We start from the raw sequence: 18,999 nt of genomic DNA, 5'->3' as shown, positions 1-18,999 counted from the left end.
CCACTTTATCACGTGACATGATTGTGTTGTTAGACAATGTGCAAATCTTGGTTATAAGTAAGAAGCTGGTGAATAAGCTTCATTCAGTAGGCTTCACTACTTCGTTGTGGCTAGGCGTTACTCAGTGGATAACTAACGAGATTAGTAACTTCGTTACTTGTAGTAATAATATTAGATTCGTTACAGTAACTATATTACTTAGGTAACGCGTTACATTTGTAAGTAAAGTAACTTGAGTTATATTACCTGTTTTTATAGCGTATTGCGTTATATTACTTAGTTACGTACCACAAAAGTAAATATTATGTAACGCGTTACTTAACCCATTACTCCCTACACTGCATATATTTATTACATTTCTATTATTCCCTACTGGATAACTTGTTCACAGCTGATCTCTTTACTAAGGGACTTGAAATGTAGCTGAACTCTCTACAGGGTGATTTGCTTGTAGCTGAACTCTACACATGATTCTCTCTAGAGGGTGAATTGTTTCTAGCTTATCTCTTTACAGGGTGATTTGTTTGTACCTGAACTCCTGATTTGCTTGTAGCTGAACTCTCTACAGAGTGACTTGTTTGTAGCTGAACTCTCTACAGGATGGTTTCTTTGTAGCTGGTCTCTACAAGGTGACTTGTTTCAGCTGATCTCTCTACAAGGTGACTTCTCCTACTACATGGTGACTTGTACCTATAACTGAACTATTTACAGGATGATCTGTTTGTACCTGAAATCTCTACAGGGTAATTTGTTTGTAGCTGAATTCTCTACAGGATGACTTGTTTCTAGCTGATCACTCTATTGGGTAGCTTGTTTCTAACCGAACTCTCTACAGAGTGGGTTCTTTGTAGCTGTTCTCTTTACAAGGTGACTTCATCTAGCTGATCTCTCTATAGGGTGATTTGTTTGTATCAAAACTATCTACAGGATCAACGTTGAAACCGGGTCACTACTGCTGACCCGGATGTGACCAGGATTAATTAAAGCCGAGACGCGTTTCAGATAGTCTCGAGCGAGCGAACGAGTCTACATTTTGAGCGTTCGATTCGTGTTGAGTAAATATTGCAACTTCAGCCTGGCTGTAGGTTGAAGACCAAAAAAAAGAAAGAAAAAAAAAAAAAAAGGGTCTTCACCTACTGACAATAGCTACCCCTCACCATAGATACCCTCAATTTCGTGCTACATACTACACTTACTAACAAATGAGCGTGGCTGAGCGTATGTTGGTAATGCGATAAGTGGGCGTGGCTCACGAAAGAGCTACGCGATAGCGTTTATAAGTTTCCACGTCGTCAAACGAACAATTTCGTTTCTCACGTGATCCAAATCCGGGTCAGACCCGGATAAATTGTAAACCGGGTCAGACCCGGATGACCCTGAGAAAATGTGACCCGGATGACCCTGATGACCCGACCCGGTTTCAACGCTGTACAGGATGACTTTTTAATACCTGGACTTTCTACAGGGTCATTTGTTTGTAGCTGAACTCTATACAGGGTGATCTGATCTCTCTACAATGGGTGATTTGTTTGTAACTGATATCTCTACAGGTAGATTTATTTGTAAGTGAACTCTCTACAAGGTGATTTGTTTGTAGCTGATTTCTCTACAGGGTATCTAATTTGTTTGTAGCTTAACTCTCTACAAGGTGATTTGTTTGTAGCTGAACTCTCTACAGGGTGATGTGTTTCTACAGTAGCTGATCTCTCTACAGGGTGATGTTTTTGTAACTGAACTCTCTACACAGTAATCTGTTTCTAGCTGATCTCTCTACAAGGTGACTTCCTCGAGTTGATCTCTCTACAGGTTGATTTGTTTGTAGCTGAACTCTCTACAGGGTGATTTGTTTGTAACTGAACTCTCTACAGGGTGATTTGCTTGTGGCTGAACTCTCTACAGGATGGTTTCTTTGTCACTGAAATCTCTACAAGGTGACTTGTTTCTAGCTGATCTCTCTACAAGGTGGCTTCCTCTAGCTGATCTCTCTACAAGATGATTTGTATCTAGCTGAACTATCTACAGGGTGATCTGTTTGTAGCTGAAATCTCTACAGGGTGACTTGTTTCTAGCTGATCTCTCTATAGGGTAACTTGTTTCTAGCTGAACTCTCTACAGATTGGGTTCTTTGTAGCTGAACCCTCTACAAGGTGCATGACTTTCTTCTAGCTGATCTCTGTATAGGATGACCCGATGTCTCTGTAGGGTGACTTTTATCTAGCTGAACTCTCTACATGGTGATTTGTTTGTAGCTGAACTCTCTACAAGATGGTTTCTTTGTAGCTGAGCTCTCTACAAGGTGACTTGCTTCTAGCTAATCTCTGTATAGGGTGACTTGATAGCTGAACTCTCTACAAGGTGATCTGTTCATACCTAAACTCTCTACAGGGTGATTTGTTTGTAGTTGAAATCTCTTGTTTCAAACTGATCTCACTGTAGAGTAACTTGTTTGTAGCTGAACTCTTTACAGGATGGTTTCTTTGTAGCTGAACTCTCTACAAAGTGATTTTTTGTAGCTGAACTCTATATATGGTGATTTGTTTGTACCTGAACTTTCTACAGGCTGATTTGTTTATAGTTGAACGCTCAGCAGGGTGATTTGTTTGTAGTTGATTTCTCTACAGGGTTTCTTTGCAGCTGAGATTTCGACAAGGTGACTTCTTCTAGCTGAGCTCTCTCTTCTTGTTTCTAGCTGATCTCTCTACAGAGTAACTTGTTTGTAAATCTGAACTCTTTACAGGGTGGTTTTTTGGTTGCTGAACTCTCTACACGGTGACTTGTTTGTAGCAAACTTCTGTACAGAGTGACCTGAATTCTCTTCAAAGTGACTTACTTGTAGCTGAACATTGTATAAACTATTAAGTGACTTGTCTGTAGCTGAACTCTCTACAAGGCTACTTGTTTGCAGCCGATCTCTATAGGGTAACTTGTTTGTATAGATGAGCTCTCTACAGGGTAGTTTCTTTGTAGCTGAACACTCTCCACAGTGACTTGCTTGTAGCTGAATTTTCTAGAGAGTGTAGTCGAACTCTACAGGGTGCATGACTTGTTTATTGCTGAATTCTCTTCAGTGTGACTTGTAATGTTCTGGATCACTACAATGATATATTTGTAGGCTGAATTGTAGCTGAACTCTCTATAAGGTGACTTGCTTCTTGCGGAACTGTCTATAAGATTTACTGTTTGCAGCTGAACTCCCTACAGAATAAGTTGCAATGTAATAGAATTCTACAATAGAGTAAATAAATTAGCTGAATGCTCTATTAGGGTGACTGTTCTATTAGAGTATCTCGATCTCGCATTTGCTATTCACGGAGTTGGCTTTCCGAATTCGTACGATAACTCAGTGATTTGTAATCCGATTCTTCTGTACTACTGTAAGTACTTTCTATGAAGATTATTCCAGCTATACACCGATTTTCAGCTCATTGCTCTAAGCGGTTTTCCTAGTAGGCGTGGAAAAAACTAATACTTTTTTATTCATAAAAATCGATCTCGTAATTGTGACACAGGTCGGATTTTGTGTCATATCTCCATGGTCTTTATCTCGATTCTCTTCAAACCACCAAAAATCACTCCTACGATGGTTACTCCATCTACATAGCAATTTTCAACTCATTCCACGAAGCGGTTTACCCTGTAGGCGTGACAACAAATCGATCTTGTTTTACGCGAATAATCGGTCATAATTTCTGAACCATTCATTGGATTTGCACCAAATTTGATACTAGGATTCGCCTTTGGATTTCCTTTCTGTGTACCAACTTTCAAGGCGATCGGAGTACGCGTTTGCGTTTTATAGCAATAATTATTTTTGCAAGTGTGCGAAAACATGCACGAAGAAGAAAAAATTGAAACTTTGCCAGTTCGTATCGCGGAAATGGCTGGAACGATTTCCTTCAAATTTGGAATATAGACTCCCCTGGGTGGCGGGAAACACTGTAACAAATTTGGTTCCAATCGGATAAGGGATTACCGAGATACAAAGGTGTGAATATTACGTTTTCTTTTTCCTGTCAATATACCCACAGTGTGGCGCGCCGGCTTCTTGGGCCGCACGACATATCGTGTGTCTTGATATTATAGCTAGTAGCTGTAGAGTCAGTAAGCAGTGAAGTAGTTACAGTAGCAGCAGTATATTAGTACTGTGATATGTGAGCAGTAGCAGTATTAGCTAAGCCCAGCAATATAGCAGTATAGCTAGCTAGTCTTATCAGCAGCAGAAAGTATATAAACGCGGTGGTAGCCATAAGAAAACTGAGAAACTGGCAGGGAAACATATATCACTAGCGCCTTTGTCGGAGAAACACGCATCCCTAGTGATATGTGTGCGGGGAAACATGGATCCCTAGGGTTATGTGTGCAGGGAAACACGAAACTCGGGAAAACACATATCACTGTGACAGCGGTTTACCCTGTAGGCGTGACAAGAGAGAGAAGACCATCATGATTATGATGAATGTGTACAACAGAAAAGTGAATCCTCGGACTAACATGCGACCACAGATCTGATATTAGTGTTATTTTTCGTGAATAATCGCTATTAACACCTTCACTGCTCATCGTATTTAAGGCCCCTGTCAGGGGGTTTTGCTGTGTGTATGCTGGCGGTCCATGCGGTGTTTTTGTAGGCCTGTGTAGGCTCTGTAGGTTTAGCTGCTTTTTGTCTTTTATATAAATTAAATTAGTTTTAAGTTCTAGCTAGAGATCAGGGAGGATGGGAGTGCCATTAGTGCCGAAATAATAAAAATATTCAGCCAAACTTGGTACCATGATGCGCCTTTATACCCCCTCTGTGTGCCAAATTTCAAGGCAATCGGATATGGCGTTCGCGTTTTGTGACAGTTTTTGTAAGTGTGCGAAAAGAGGAAGAAAAAAAACCCGAAGAAACTAAGCCAATTTTTGAAAGTCACATATCTCGGGAACGCTTGAAGAGATTCAGTTCGCTCAAATTTGGTATGTGGAGTACTGAAGTTTGCGGGCGTGTCCACAGCAAAATTTGTCTTGTTTCGTAGGGGCAACACAGAGCTACGGAAGTGTGAAAATCGCGTTTTCTTTCTTCCTGTCAATATACGTGCGGGTGTTGCGTGCTGGCTTCTTGGCCGCACGACACACTACCGTGCAGGTGTATTGATTACGTAATTACAAAGCCATTGATTGATGACAAAGCAATTACTAGCTAGCTAGCTATATAAATAGTACAGCATTGCATCACCTACTCATAATTAAACTTCGAGTATGATATTCCTGGCCTACTGTATAGTTGTAGTAGTAGTACTACTACAGCTTCTTTTATTATTTTCACCTAAAATAGTTCAGCGCTTAGACGGATACGCTCGTCTCCTTGCTATATCAAGTGGCTTGCTCTGGATTCTTATACCAAGATATAAAAATCCGTTTCGTACTGATAATAAGTGGAATAAACCCAAGCCACTAGTTAAAGATCGAATAAAAAGGGAGGAAGTCCTCAACCAGCCGTTTAGCAAAGAAAAGATTCCCGATAATTTAGATGCGATCGTTATTGGAAGTGGAATTGGCGGGCTCACAGTTGCGGCTATTCTCAGTAGAACAGGAAAGCGTGTCCTCGTCTTGGAAAAGCATGACCAGGCTGGTGGTTGCTGTCGCACTTTTATTTGGAAAGGCTATGAATTTGATGTTGGTATTCACTATGTTGGCGGAATGGGCAATAGCAACCCTTCAGTTTCAAAGGTGCTACTTGATCAAATTTCTGATGGACAAATTCGTTGGAAAGAACTGGATAATAATTACGATAGCGTACATATCAGGAACTCTGCAGGTAGAAATAATTTTGATATTCTTTCTACTTCAGATGAATTTGTCGAATCTCTTACCCAGCATTTTCCAGAAGACGTAGCAGCAATCAATAAATATTTGACAATGGTCAAAGATGCATGTAAAGGTGAAGCTATGTTCAAGTACATCAAATTTTTTCCACAGTGGTTTGTTTCTTTTCTCAATTACACTGGGTTGGTTTACCATTCAGATTTTTTTCAGATGAGCAAGAAGACTTTACAGGACGTTCTTAACGACATTACTGATAATGAGGATCTCAAAACAGTTCTAGCATATAACTTTGGTTGCTATGGCAATCTTCCTAATGACACCAGCTTTGTAATGCATGCCTTGTTAGTAAATCAATTCTTAAATGGTGGTTATTATCCTGTTGGTGGAGGTAGCGAGATTGCTTTTCACATAATCCCAGTGATTGAGAGAAGTGGAGGACGTGTTCTAGTTAAGGCTCCTGTCACACGTATTTTACTGAATGAAGACAATACACATGTCACTGGTGTTGAAGTACAGGATGGTAATAAAAAAATTGTTGAAATCAAAGCACCACTTGTAATATCTAATGCTGGCATACTTAATACCTATAGCCGCTTATTACCCCCAAACTTATATGGCCTAAACACAACCCTTAATAAAGTTAAAAGTGGAATTGCAACATTGCATTTATTTGTTGGCTTACGAGGTAACTATGAGGAGCTGGATGTAAAAGTCCGTAGTAACATTTGGGCTTTTATAGACAGTAATCTCAAGACTATACAAGGCTATGTGTCAGGTACACCTGAGGATGCTAAAGAGAAAGGAATCCCTTCCCTATTCATTTCATTTCCATCTACCAAAGACCCAACTTGGAAGGAGCGCTTTCCAGGAAAGACCACTTGTGCTGTCATAGCATTGGCACCTTATGAGTGGTTTGAAATCTGGAAAGATGATCATGAGAAAATGGGACAATATAGTCCAGAATATCACAACCTTAAAAAAAATTTGGGTAACAAAATTTGGACACAGGTATTAGAGATGTTCCCACAGCTTGAAGGCAAGGTGGAATGTTTTGAAATTGGAACCCCCCTGACCAACAGATACTTTTTATCATCTCCCAGGGGTGAGATCTATGGTTGTGATCACAACAGGGACAGATTTAGCCCCATCACAGCAGCAATGCTACGTCCTGAGACTCCAGTGCCTGGCTTATATTTGACTGGTCAAGACATCTCTACATGTGGATTTATTGGTGCAATGCAGGGAGGATTAATGACGAGTATGGCACTATTAAAACGCGATCTAATCAAGGATTTACAGGATATCCATGAGACTCTATAAACAGTGTTATTGTTTGCTTTAATTGAACACTTTACTATAAATGTTTGGAGTGATTTATATCTTATTGTAATAGCTGGTGTTTCCATGTAGTATGTAAGCTGCAATGTTTTAAAATATTTTTTTATGCACCTTGTATGTGCTTGATCATAATTTAGCTATATGTACACTGTATGCTGCTTCACTTTCTATTATTATTATTTTATGTGACCTAGATCTAGCTTATAATTTAGGTAAACAATGCTTGTAAGAAATGCTGTGAGTATGTGGTTGTGGGTTTATTGAATATGACTAGAATGCAAAAATAGGACATGTGGGTACATAACTACTACAACCAATAATGAGTCATATGTCCTAATTCAGTACTGGGATAAAATGTCAGCCTGCCTAGTTACATATTTGATGAAAATTGCAAGCTCATGGAATAATTACATTTAAAAAGAATTATTAATATTTGGCAAAGTTTATGTGCCCACATGCCCTCCTTTCACAAGCCTCAAGTTTTTTTCAAAGTCAACTTCATTAGGGACTTTGGGGTAGTAGAAGATTTCCCATTGTGTAATTTGTATTTAAAGTTTGAATGTGCATAACTTTAAATTTCTCTAGGTTGAGATTGAACAGCTGCAATCCTGACCATTCTTGCATTTTGTCCAAGCCTTTCTGCCAAGCCTTTCTACAATTTAATTACATCACAAATGCTTCAAATAATTAAGTACATTTTTGTGTCATCAGCAATGACACTGAATAACTTTAGCAGTATCGTTGATATACAGCACAAACAACAACGGCCCTAGCACTGATCCCTGCTGGACTCCACTAGTGATGTCTGACCACTCAAACTCATACTACTCTTTGGGATCGACCATGCAAGAAAATTTCTAACCAGGGAATAATTTGCCCCTATTCTTTCAACTTTTCAACAAGTCGAAGATGAGCATGGGGCACTGAATCAAAGGCTTCGCTGTAATCCAGGTAGACCACATGAACTCCAAAACTTGAATCTACTTCAAGCATGCATCTGTCCACACATCAAAAGTTTATAATGATTTATATACGTACTAGCTAAACTAACTATTATTTTCTTTAAAAATGTTAATTAAAAAATGAAGTAGGGGTCTATGCTTTTAATTTTAATTTGTTTAATGCACATACCTTATAATTGAGTGTTGTGTGCATGTGAAAAGATGTAAACTTAAAATTACTGCTGTCTATAAAGATGAAGTGCATGACAAAATGTATTTAAGTCAGGTGCATTAGTTAAGTTAGTAGGTAGTGAGTTCCAAAGTCGAATTGAATGTGGGAGAAATGAATGATAATATGAGTTAACTCTAGCAGGTAAACTGATGAATCTTTTAAGATAGCCCCGGGTAGATGATAATACTGGTTGGAGATCTTGTGAGAAGTCAATACAAATAAGGTTGTTGATAACTTTGTAAAACATGGTGATGATGGCATTAGTTCTTACTTCAAGTGATTGCCAGTTTAATTGAGACAACATGGAGGTCACACTGGAGTATGCCAAGAATTTGTTGAAGACAAAACAAGCAGCCTTACGTTGGACCATTTCTAGTTTTGCAATATCAGTTCTGACATAAGGGAACCATACAGTAGAGGCATACTCCAAAATTGGTCGTTCATTTTCTTCTTGACACTCATGCAAACATGTTGCTCATCTGGTTAGCTATCGAGATGTAATTGCACTAATGTTTTGAAGTTCGCGCTTAGTAAACAGCCACCGACTAGTTGTGTCTTTCATCACTGACTCGGAGCAAAGAACATTTAATTTTGCTTTCGCCATTAGCTGGGATTTGGCTGACCTTTAGCTATATATGCATGGCCTTGTGCAAAAACTGTGAATATTAAAGGTTGTTGCTATTTGTGACTAGTCTGGTACATCGCAGACCCTATCCGCTGGGGCTTATCGATTAGAGATTATAAGCGCCCGCTGGCTTATCTATTATAGATTATAAGCACCCGCCCAGGGGTCTGCGATGTACCAGACTAATTTGTGACCGGATCTGCAAAAACAGGACATAATCGCATATTTTTCGAATTCTTGGTTATTAAATATTTATGATCTACTTAGCCAAGTGTGCCTACTGGCAACGTTTCAGCTTCATGTGCCAATAGATTTGGGAGTTACAGTCCTACAAAGTAGCAACAACAGAAAAATCGATTTGTACAGCAAGTATAGGGAAAATAAATTACATGCGCTTACAAAAATGGTTGTAAGTTACCAACTGATTGAGGTACGGAGTTAAACTTTTCACCATCGTGTTCGCCATGAACAGGGGAATCAATTACTGGGTACGTTTGTCCATTACTCTCCCTTCTTCACTGCATACAAAGGCTAAATTCGTGAAGAAGAACGACATGGCTATGAAACAGTCATTGGATCAAGTTAACTGCAGCCTCACAGGACACTTCGCCGACAGAAAGCCAGAGCAAGCTAGTTTAGTTGCCAGGTGATACGTGTAGTCACTGTATGAAACGCTGTACATCTAAAGGTAAATCAAGTGATGCTATTCAATGTGAAATTTGTTATAGATGGGTACACGCTAGTTGTGAGGGAATACCTAAAGAAAAACACAAGCTATTTAACCAAGTAGAAGGAGAAATCCCTAATCTAGTATATTGTTGTAAGTACAATCAGTGCTACTCGCGTCTAAATCAATTCACTTCTGTTGCCAACCATGACTCTCCTGTTAATATCTCTCAGGACCTGAAGGTGATTGGTGAGCAGTATGGAGTTTTAAAGACTACAGTGTCAAAACTTGGGTCCCAAATCGAAGAACTAAGCCAGAACAACCTGTCTCTCAAAAATAAGTTTAACGATTTGCTCTCTAGCCAAAAGCAACCTCAGGCAACAGGAAACATTTCCAGCTCATAAGAACTATCTACAGCAACAACTATTGCAGAATAATTAGCTGAACGAGAAAGAAAGAAAAACAACATAATCATTTACAACTTTCCAGAAGACACAGCAGAAAGAGATAAGCTCCTAAAAATGTGCAAAGATTCTACTGATTTGGATATTAAAATCCATAATTAAGTTATTCCGTCTTGGCCGTAAAACTGATAATAAAGCTAGACCCCTTCTTGTTGCATTAGAGTCTGAAGTCGAAAAGTTAGAACTTCTGTCTAGAGCCCCCAAACTCAGATTTCATGAAGAGTATAAAAACATATTTATTGCACAAGACATGACAAAACTCCAGAGATCGAAACACAAGAAGCTGGTAGAGGAACTTAAGAAAAGAAAACAACAAGGTGAAGTGAACCTAATTATTAAAAATGGCACAATTATGAAAAGACAGCCTAGACGACAGCCGGAAATTTTATCCGAACCAATCCCACCAATAAAACAGCCCAGTCTGATTGATCTTGCTGATCAGTGTACCTAATATAGAAAGTGTTAAAGTTCAATTAGATTTACCCTTGTCTCCCATTGATTCTAATCTAACAACTGACAGTAATCATGATCTCACTACACCAATTGTATGTAACTTCAGAAATGTCTCATCCATGCACTCTTAATGTAAGCAATAATAATGATAATGTTGCATTGACACTTGCTGTTATAAACTGTCATGCAAAAAAACCACTCTTTGATAACTTTGTTTCTGTCTACAAACCTGATATTATTGCAGGAACAGAATCTTGGTTGAGGTCGGACATACAAAACAGTGAAATATTTTGTGATGATTACCAAGTATTTAGACGTGATAGAAGTGATGGTTTTGGAGGTGTCTTTCTAGCCTGCAATAAAATTTACTCATGGAAAGAAATTGATACTAGTAACTACCCTTGTGAACTCATAGCTTCTGAACTGGAATTATCTCGAAGTGAGTTTTTAATAGTAGTATCAGTGTATAGAGCACCTAATACAGACTTGAGATACCTAGAATTAATGTGTCACTACTTAAATGACTTAGCTGATAAAAATCCTAATGCTGTGATATGGTTTGCTGGAGATGTGAATCTTCCAAACATCAACTGGTCAAATTGTTCAATCCCGGGGAACAACTATCCTTCTTCTTACTGTAATATCATCCTTGAAACATTTTGTGATGCTGGTTTGACTCAGTTGGTTGATTTCCCTACAAGAAATAAGAACACCCTTGACATTTTTGCCACTAACCGACCAAATTTAGTTAACAAATGTATACCTCTGCCAGGAATAAGTGACCATGACATAGTTTACATTGAATCATCTGTGAAGGCTGTTTATATGCCTCCAGCTAAAAGGAAACAATTGTTGTGGTCAAAAGTCAACATCAATGATCTGAAAGATTTGATTAATAACTTTACTAGGACATTTCTAAGCAAGTATTCACCAGGTTCATCAATAGAACAGATGTGGGAAGAGTTTAAAGCTATTTGTTTGGAATGTGTTAACTTAATACCAAGAGTTAATAATAGTGGAGGGAGAGTGTCTAACACTGCATAGGCCTGTAAAAAATGATCCTGAGAAATTCAAAGGGATTCTTTCTGTAAAACTCTGTAATTTGTGGTATTCTCCATAGGTGAAGATTGTTTCAATCATCACATTTCTTTGTTCTCTCAGTGTGCAATCATCACATTACCTTGTTCTGCCAGTGTGAACATTTTACACATCTGAAGGAATCCCTTTGAATTTCTCAGGATCATTTTTTACAGGCCTATGCAGTGTTAGACACTCTCCCTCCACTATTATTAACTCTTGTTAATACCATCCAGGTTAATTAGTAATAGATATAACAAGCCCTGGATAACAGCAAACACCAAACAATATATTAGAAAGAAGAAGCATTTGTATAACCATGCTCGCATGTCTGGCTCTACTGAAGACTGGAATGCTTACTGTACAGCTAAAAGGACAGCCCAACGTGAATGTCGAAAAGCACATAATAATTATTTAACAAACTTGATAAATCCACAATCAAATCGTCCGAATAAAAAACTATTTTTATATATCAAAAGTCAGCGAAAAGGCTGTAATGGAATTCCTACCTTGGAAGTAAACGGTGAAGTTGTTACTAATAATATGGCAAAGGCTGAAGAGTTAAACAAGTATTTTAGTTCAGTCTTTACCAGAGAAGACAACAATTGCCCACATATTGCTGATGCCAATTTTTCCTCTGAATTAAGAAGCCTGAACATTTCTGTCGAAGGAGTCGAGCAACTCCTTTCTAACATAGAACCGCACAAATCTAGTGGACCAGACCAGATCCCTGGTAGACTCTTAAAGCTAATGTCAAGTGAAATTGCCCCATCACTTACTCTAATTTACCAAGCTTCCCTTGAACAGAGTGTCCTTCCACAAGACTGGAAAATGCCCTCGTGGTGCCAATCTTTACGAAGAGAAGTAGTGCGCACCCCTCTAACTACAGACCAATTTCCTTAACATGTATTGTTTGTAAGATACTTGAACATATAATTTCTACCAGTATTTATCAACATCTAGAAGAAAATCATATTATATGCAGACAGCAACATGGCTTCCGTAAGCAGCGCTCATGCAAAACCCAACTGATATCAACTGTACACGACTTTGCGACTACTTTGAATAATGGTGGAGTACATGCAATTCTGCTGGACTTGTCAAAGGCCTTCGATACCGTTCCTCACAACAAGTTATCTCATAAACTGTCCTCATATGGTATATGTGGCCAATTGTTAAATTGGATCAATGCCTTTTTAACTGATAGAAAGCAGCAAGTTGTATTAAATGGAGAAACCAGTCAACCACAATCAGTAATATCAGGAGTCCCACAGGGTTCTGTCCTGGGACCGCTACTCTTTTTGTGTTACATTAATGATATCCCAACAGTAGTTAAATCTAAGATCAAGTTATATGCTGATGATGCTTTATTATACAGGAATATTAATTCAGAGGAAGACATTACTATTTTAAATTCATTATCTCAGTGGGCCAAGAAATGGCAAATGAACTTCAATCCAAGTAAATGCGAGTGTTTAAGAATATCAAATAAGTCTAACTTACCTAACCTTACATATCACATAGACTATACTAATATCCAACAAGTTGAACACGCTAAATACCTCGGAGTCACCATAGACCAAAAACTGAACTGGCATGAACACATCAACAATGTTGTCAAGAAGGGAAATTCTGTGCTTGGTTTTTTGCGACGAAACTTAACAAACTGCCCCATTGCTGTAAAATCATCATGCTATCAAACTTATTTACGACCAGTTCTAGAGTATGCATCAGTGGTATGGTCACCACATTACCAGACAGACATCGACAGACTAGAGATGGTGCAAAGACGATTAGCAAGATTTGTTTTAAATAAGAAAGACAGATACGCTAGCGTGACTAAAATGATGGAATCTTTGGGATGGCCTAGTTTGCAAAGCAGAAGAACAAATGCAAAACTGATAATGTTTTACAAAATAATTAACGATATTGTTGATGTTGACATTGATGACAACATATTAGTACCAATAACATGTCACTATACACGTGGTCACCTCATGCAGCCGTACACAAGAGTGGACGCATACAAATATTCATATATGCCATCATCGATTAAACTTTGGAATACCTTGCCAGGAGATGTTATCAATCAAAACTCAGTAGAAAATTTTCAAGCCAACTTGCACACACACACACTTGTAATTAACTGACAACAAATAATTTTAATATGCATTCACACACAATCATAATTGTGATTCAGATATGTATGATTATACTCCACTTATGGAGGTATGTACATTAGGCCCCTATTTGGTGATTATTAGTTTCTCATCCACCGCCCGCATCCTTCTTAAGCTACCGCATGGTAAGCCATTATTTACTCTGCGCATGCTCAGAAAAACACGTGATACCAAGCTGTTATAATTTTTGTTGATGAATGCTACAATGCGCTACATTATTATTATTATTATTGTTAATTAGCAAAGCCCACTAGGGGCAACACGCTAATGAGCATTACAATCACATATTATATTATATTACTTACAGCGTTCTTAAATGTTTCAAGATCTATTGTGTCGATGTTAGGAATTTGAAGTGAGTTCCTATATATCACCAGGAGAACTGTTGTTTTCCTTAGCAAATTGCTTCAGTGCCAGTTGCAATCGTGCTCTATCGACTTCATCAAAGCAGGTTTTCAGTTGACTGTCGAAAAACAGTTGGCGATCACGAAAAGTAAAATCAGCTGGTAAAGGAAATGTTTGTAGTAAGAAAGAAAGACAATTTGGACAAGGTCTGTACATCAGTGCGTTAATATTATAAAATAATGGCATAATGGTAATACCCTCCCGCCCGCATCATAATAATTAGAAAAGCTGGATGAGAAACTAATAATCACCGAATAGGGGCCTTAAATCTATATTATTATTATATTAAGAAAAATCGATCGCGTACGATCGATTCGACATGACGTAAACAAACGTTCATAACTTACGTATCCTTGGATCTACTGCAACGAAACAAAGATTTTCCAACTCCTCTTCACCAGGCGAATAAGATGATATCCAGGTTTGTATTGTTAGTCTCTTTCTTCACTAAGAAACAGGGGTAAAAAAAGTTACGAAATTTTTATGATTATGATTATGATTAAATACGGGTAAAGGCACAGCCTGCATACCCGATCAATGCAGTAATTATACAAAAATAACTCTTGAATCAATTAAATAACTTATACAAAAATAAATCTTGAATCAATTAAATGACTATCTAATAATGATTTAAAAGTGTTAATCGAAGAACTATTTACAACATAATTAGGCAAACTATTCCACATAATTAGGCAAACTATTCCACATAATTAGGCAAACTATTCCACATAATTAGGCAAACTATTCCATAATTAGGCAAACTATTCCAAATTAGGCAAACTATTCCAAACTATTCCATTTTCAATAATACGCAAGTATTTCACCCAATGTATTCAATGCTTTATACTGTATTATTATTATTATTTGTTTACTGTACAGAAACCTCCATATGGAGTATATAGTACAACAGATTAAATTAAGAATAAATTGGAGTGATTGTAAATTTAGGCTTGTGCGATTATGTCCCTTTTTTGCAGATCCGGTCAAATATAGCTGGTCATTGCTATTAAAAAAAATCGTGACACAAAAAGGTATAAGAAACGAAGAAAAAAGTGTGATATGACCAAGGCTAAAATCCACACATCCAGGTTTGGAGTACCCACGCTCTACCACTGTACCACCGGTGCTTGCTGGCTACTCCTCTTGTTTTTGTACTAGTCTAAATGTCACAAAATTAATATTATATAATCCATACCTGTAAGAAACCTAAGCTGAACCCGACCTAAGCCCTAACGTTAACCTGACGTTTTCCTGTTAAACATAATGATGACTTTCACTGTCTGTATAAAGGTAAGTTTTGGGGTGAGTTCGAGGCGAGCTAGGGTTGGAGCGAGCGAAGAGCATCCCGGCGAAGCCGGGGCAATCCTAGCTCGCCTGGAACTCACCCAAAAACTTACTTTCATACAACTAGTATGTTTGATACTCGAGTTATAGGTGACACTTCCAATGTTTATACAATAAACGACCAGCTAAATATAACTATTTTTGAATGTTTAGCCGGTGACCGGCTAAATATCCACTTCGTATAATATTAAACGTGTCAAGATTGCTGACCATTTGACACCGATGCATGGGGGTGGCAAACACTCGTTGTGAAAAAGCAAGCCCGCCAAACCAAGTGGTGTAAAGGTTCACTCCACTATACCAAGCTAGAAATAACTTGTTACGTAATTACAAAGACATCGATGACGATGCAATTAGTAGCTAACTATATAAATAGTGCAGTAATAAGTATATAGTTATGTAATAAGTAGTAGCATGTTGTAGTTTTCAGTATGTACGTGTGTTATGATCATCATAGTTTACTGTATCAAACTCACAATTAAATCTCGAATATGATATTCCTGGGCTACTGTATAATTGTGACCAGATTTTACAGAACCGATCCAAATCGCACATCAGGCAAAATCAAACTAACACCACCAGTGGATAGCTGCACTATCGTACTACAAGTTTTGACCCTCAGCACTACTCAAACTACACGAGGCTGGTTTTTACACACGTCTTTTCTGGGTGGTGTGGAGTGCTCAAATGGCGGTTTCAGGCCTTGTGAAGGACCTGGCTTGGCAAGAGTCAGTGGTTTACTGGTGGACAGCCTTATAATGTTGGCCAGACGTGTTCTCTGCTGATTTTGCTACATATCAGCCACTAAGGAGCCAGCACAGCCCTGTAATCTGGTGTCTGGACTCCAATCGTGGTCTGCCTCCATTTTGAGGTCTAACTTTTGCCCTCCCCGCCACCCCCCAGCCTCCACCCCTTTGTGAGCACTCGTGATACTACTTCGCTCGTCCAACTGCTCAGATTTTCTATCTTATTTGGCGGGAAGCTGTACAAGCAGCTACAAGTACTGGAAGTGGCTTGAAAGGTAACAGATTGATGCATCTTTTGTGTAAATTTCATACGCGTGCTTGCTATCCTTGGAGAGTTATGCAGGCTTCAATTCTTTAAAACCGTTTATCTCGGAACTTCTAATGTGCGATTTGGATCGTTTTTCCAAAATCCAGTCACAATTGTAGTACTACTACTACTACTACTTTTTTTTCCCTAATATTCTTCGCCGAATTTTTCGTTTAGACGGATACGCGCGTTTTCTCGCAGTATTAAGTGGCTTGTCCTGGATATCTAAACCAAGATGTGAAAATCCGTTTTGTACTGATAATAAGTGGGATAAACCCATGCCAATAGTGAAGGATTCAGAGAAAAGGAAGGAAGTCCTCAAGCAGCTGTTTAGCGAAGAAAAGATTCCCGATAATTTAGATGCGATTGTTATTGGAAGTGGAATTGGCGGGCTCACAGTTGCGGCTATTCTCAGCAGAGCAGGAAAACGTGTCCTCGTTTTGGAACAGCGTGACCAGGCTGGTGGTTGCTGTCACACTTTCATTCGCAAAGGCTATGAATTTGATATTGGTATTCACTATGTTGGAGGAATGAGCAATAGTAACCCGTCAGTTTCAAAGGTGTTACTTGATCAAATCTCTGATGGGCAAATTCGCTGGGAGGAACTGGATAAAAATTATGATACCGTACATATCAGGAATTCGGCAGGTAGAAAAATTTTTGATATTCTTTCTACCTCAGATGGATTTGTCGAGTCTCTTACTAAGTGTTTTCCAAAAGAAGTAAAAGCAATCAAGAAATAGTTAACAATGGTCAAGGCTGCATGTGAAGGTGAAGCTATGTTCAAGTACATAAAATTTTTCCCACGGTGGTTTGTTTATTTTCTCAATTACACTGGGTTGGTTTATTGTTCAGATTTTTTCAGATGAGCAAGCGGACTTTGCAGGATGTTCTTAATGACATTACTGATAATGAGGATCTCAAAACAGTTCTAGCATACAACTTTGGTTTCTATGGCAATCTTCCAAATGACACCAGTTTTGTAATGCATGCCTTGTTAGTAAACCAATTCTTAGATGGTGGTTATTATCCTGTTGGCGGAGGTAGTGAGATTGCTTTTCACATAATCCCAGTGATTAAGAGAAGTGGTGGATGTGTTCTAGTTAAGGCTCCTGTCAAACGTATTTCAATGAATGGTAGCAATACACATGTCACTGGTGTTTGTGTACAGCATGGTAACGAAATTGTTGAAATCGAAGCACCATTCATAATATCTAATGCTGGCATACTTAATACTCATGACCTATTATCTTCTATTGGCCTAAATATGAGCCTTAAGCATGTTAAAAGTGGAATTGCAACATTGCATTTGTTTGTTGGCTTACGAGGTAACTATGAAGAGCTAGGAGTAAAAGTTAATAGTAACATTTGGACTTTTATAGACAATAATCTCAAGACTATACAAGGCTATGTGTCAGGTACACCTGAGGATGCTGAAAAGAAAGGAATCCCTTCCCTATTCATTTCATTTCCATCTACCAAAGACCCAACTTGGAAAGACCGTTTTCCAGGAAAGACCACTTGTGCTGTCATAGCATTGGCACCTTATGAGTGGTTTGAAATCTGGAAAGATGATCATGAGAAAATGGGACAATATAGTATAAAATATCATATCCGTAAAAATGCTTTGGGTAACAAAATTTGGGAACAGGTGTTAGAGATGTTCCCGCAGCTTGATGGTAAGGAGAAATGTTTTGAAATTGGAACTCCCTTGACTAACAGACACTATATATCATCTCCCAAGGGTGAGATCTATGGTTGCGATCACAACAGAGACAGATTCAGTCCCTTAACAGCAGCAATGCTACGTGCTGAGACTCCGGTGCCTGGTCTATATCTTACTGGTCAAGACATCTATACATGTGGGTTTACAGGTGCAATGCAGGGGGGATTAATGACAAGCATGGCACTATTACAACGCGATTTATTCAAGGATTTGCAGGATATCTGTGAGACTCTATAAACAATACTGCTATTGACTTTAATTGTGGAACACTTTGCTACTCTAAGACTCTTACCTTTGGAGCAATTTATTTTATAATAGTTGGTGTTTCCCTTGCATGTATGTAGTATAAATGCTGCAATGTTTTTGATGTATTTTAAACACCTTATATGTGTTTGATTATAATTTAACTATATACACTGTATGCTGCTTTACCTTTTATTATAATTTTTTATGTGCACCTAGATATAGCTTGTAATTTAGGTAAACAATGTTTGTGAGAAATACTGTGAGGGTCTGGTTGTGGGTTTACTTCACACAATTATGTGTATATCTAGACCTGTGAAAATAGGGCATGTGGGCAGTAGACTTCATCCAATAATAATAATCATATTTCTGTACTGGGATAAAAATCAGCATTCTGCAAACTGCATTTTAAAAGCTAGCTACATACATGTTTATTAATAAGTGACAAA

At 38.3% G+C, this 18,999-nt stretch overlaps 1 protein-coding gene and 2 pseudogenes across 1 annotated transcript; all 3 read left to right on the top strand.

The window, feature by feature from the left end:
• Nucleotides 1-5,235: 5,235 nt before the first annotated feature.
• LOC136246819 (all-trans-retinol 13,14-reductase pseudogene) lies at nucleotides 5,236-7,329 on the top strand (annotated as a pseudogene).
• Nucleotides 7,330-16,859: 9,530 nt separating this feature from the next.
• Nucleotides 16,860-17,324, top strand: LOC136246813 (all-trans-retinol 13,14-reductase-like). The gene has a single exon (XM_066038380.1). The coding sequence runs from the start codon at nucleotides 16,860-16,862 to the stop codon at nucleotides 17,322-17,324; it is 465 nt and encodes a 154-aa protein (XP_065894452.1).
• Nucleotides 17,325-17,431: 107 nt separating this feature from the next.
• On the top strand, nucleotides 17,432-18,602 carry LOC136250374 (all-trans-retinol 13,14-reductase pseudogene; annotated as a pseudogene).
• Nucleotides 18,603-18,999: the final 397 nt, after the last annotated feature.

Source organism: Dysidea avara, chromosome 1 (genome assembly GCF_963678975.1).
Source record: "Dysidea avara chromosome 1, odDysAvar1.4, whole genome shotgun sequence".
Lineage (NCBI taxonomy): Eukaryota > Metazoa > Porifera > Demospongiae > Dictyoceratida > Dysideidae > Dysidea > Dysidea avara.
The sequence above is the reverse complement of the archived record's forward strand: the minus strand, read 5'-3'. Positions and strand labels throughout refer to the sequence as shown.

Bases quoted from the DNA above. Each gene is read 5' to 3' on its own strand.
- LOC136246813 (XM_066038380.1), top strand. From the start codon at position 16,860: ATGCCAATAGTGAAGGATTCAGAGAAAAGGAAGGAAGTCCTCAAGCAG.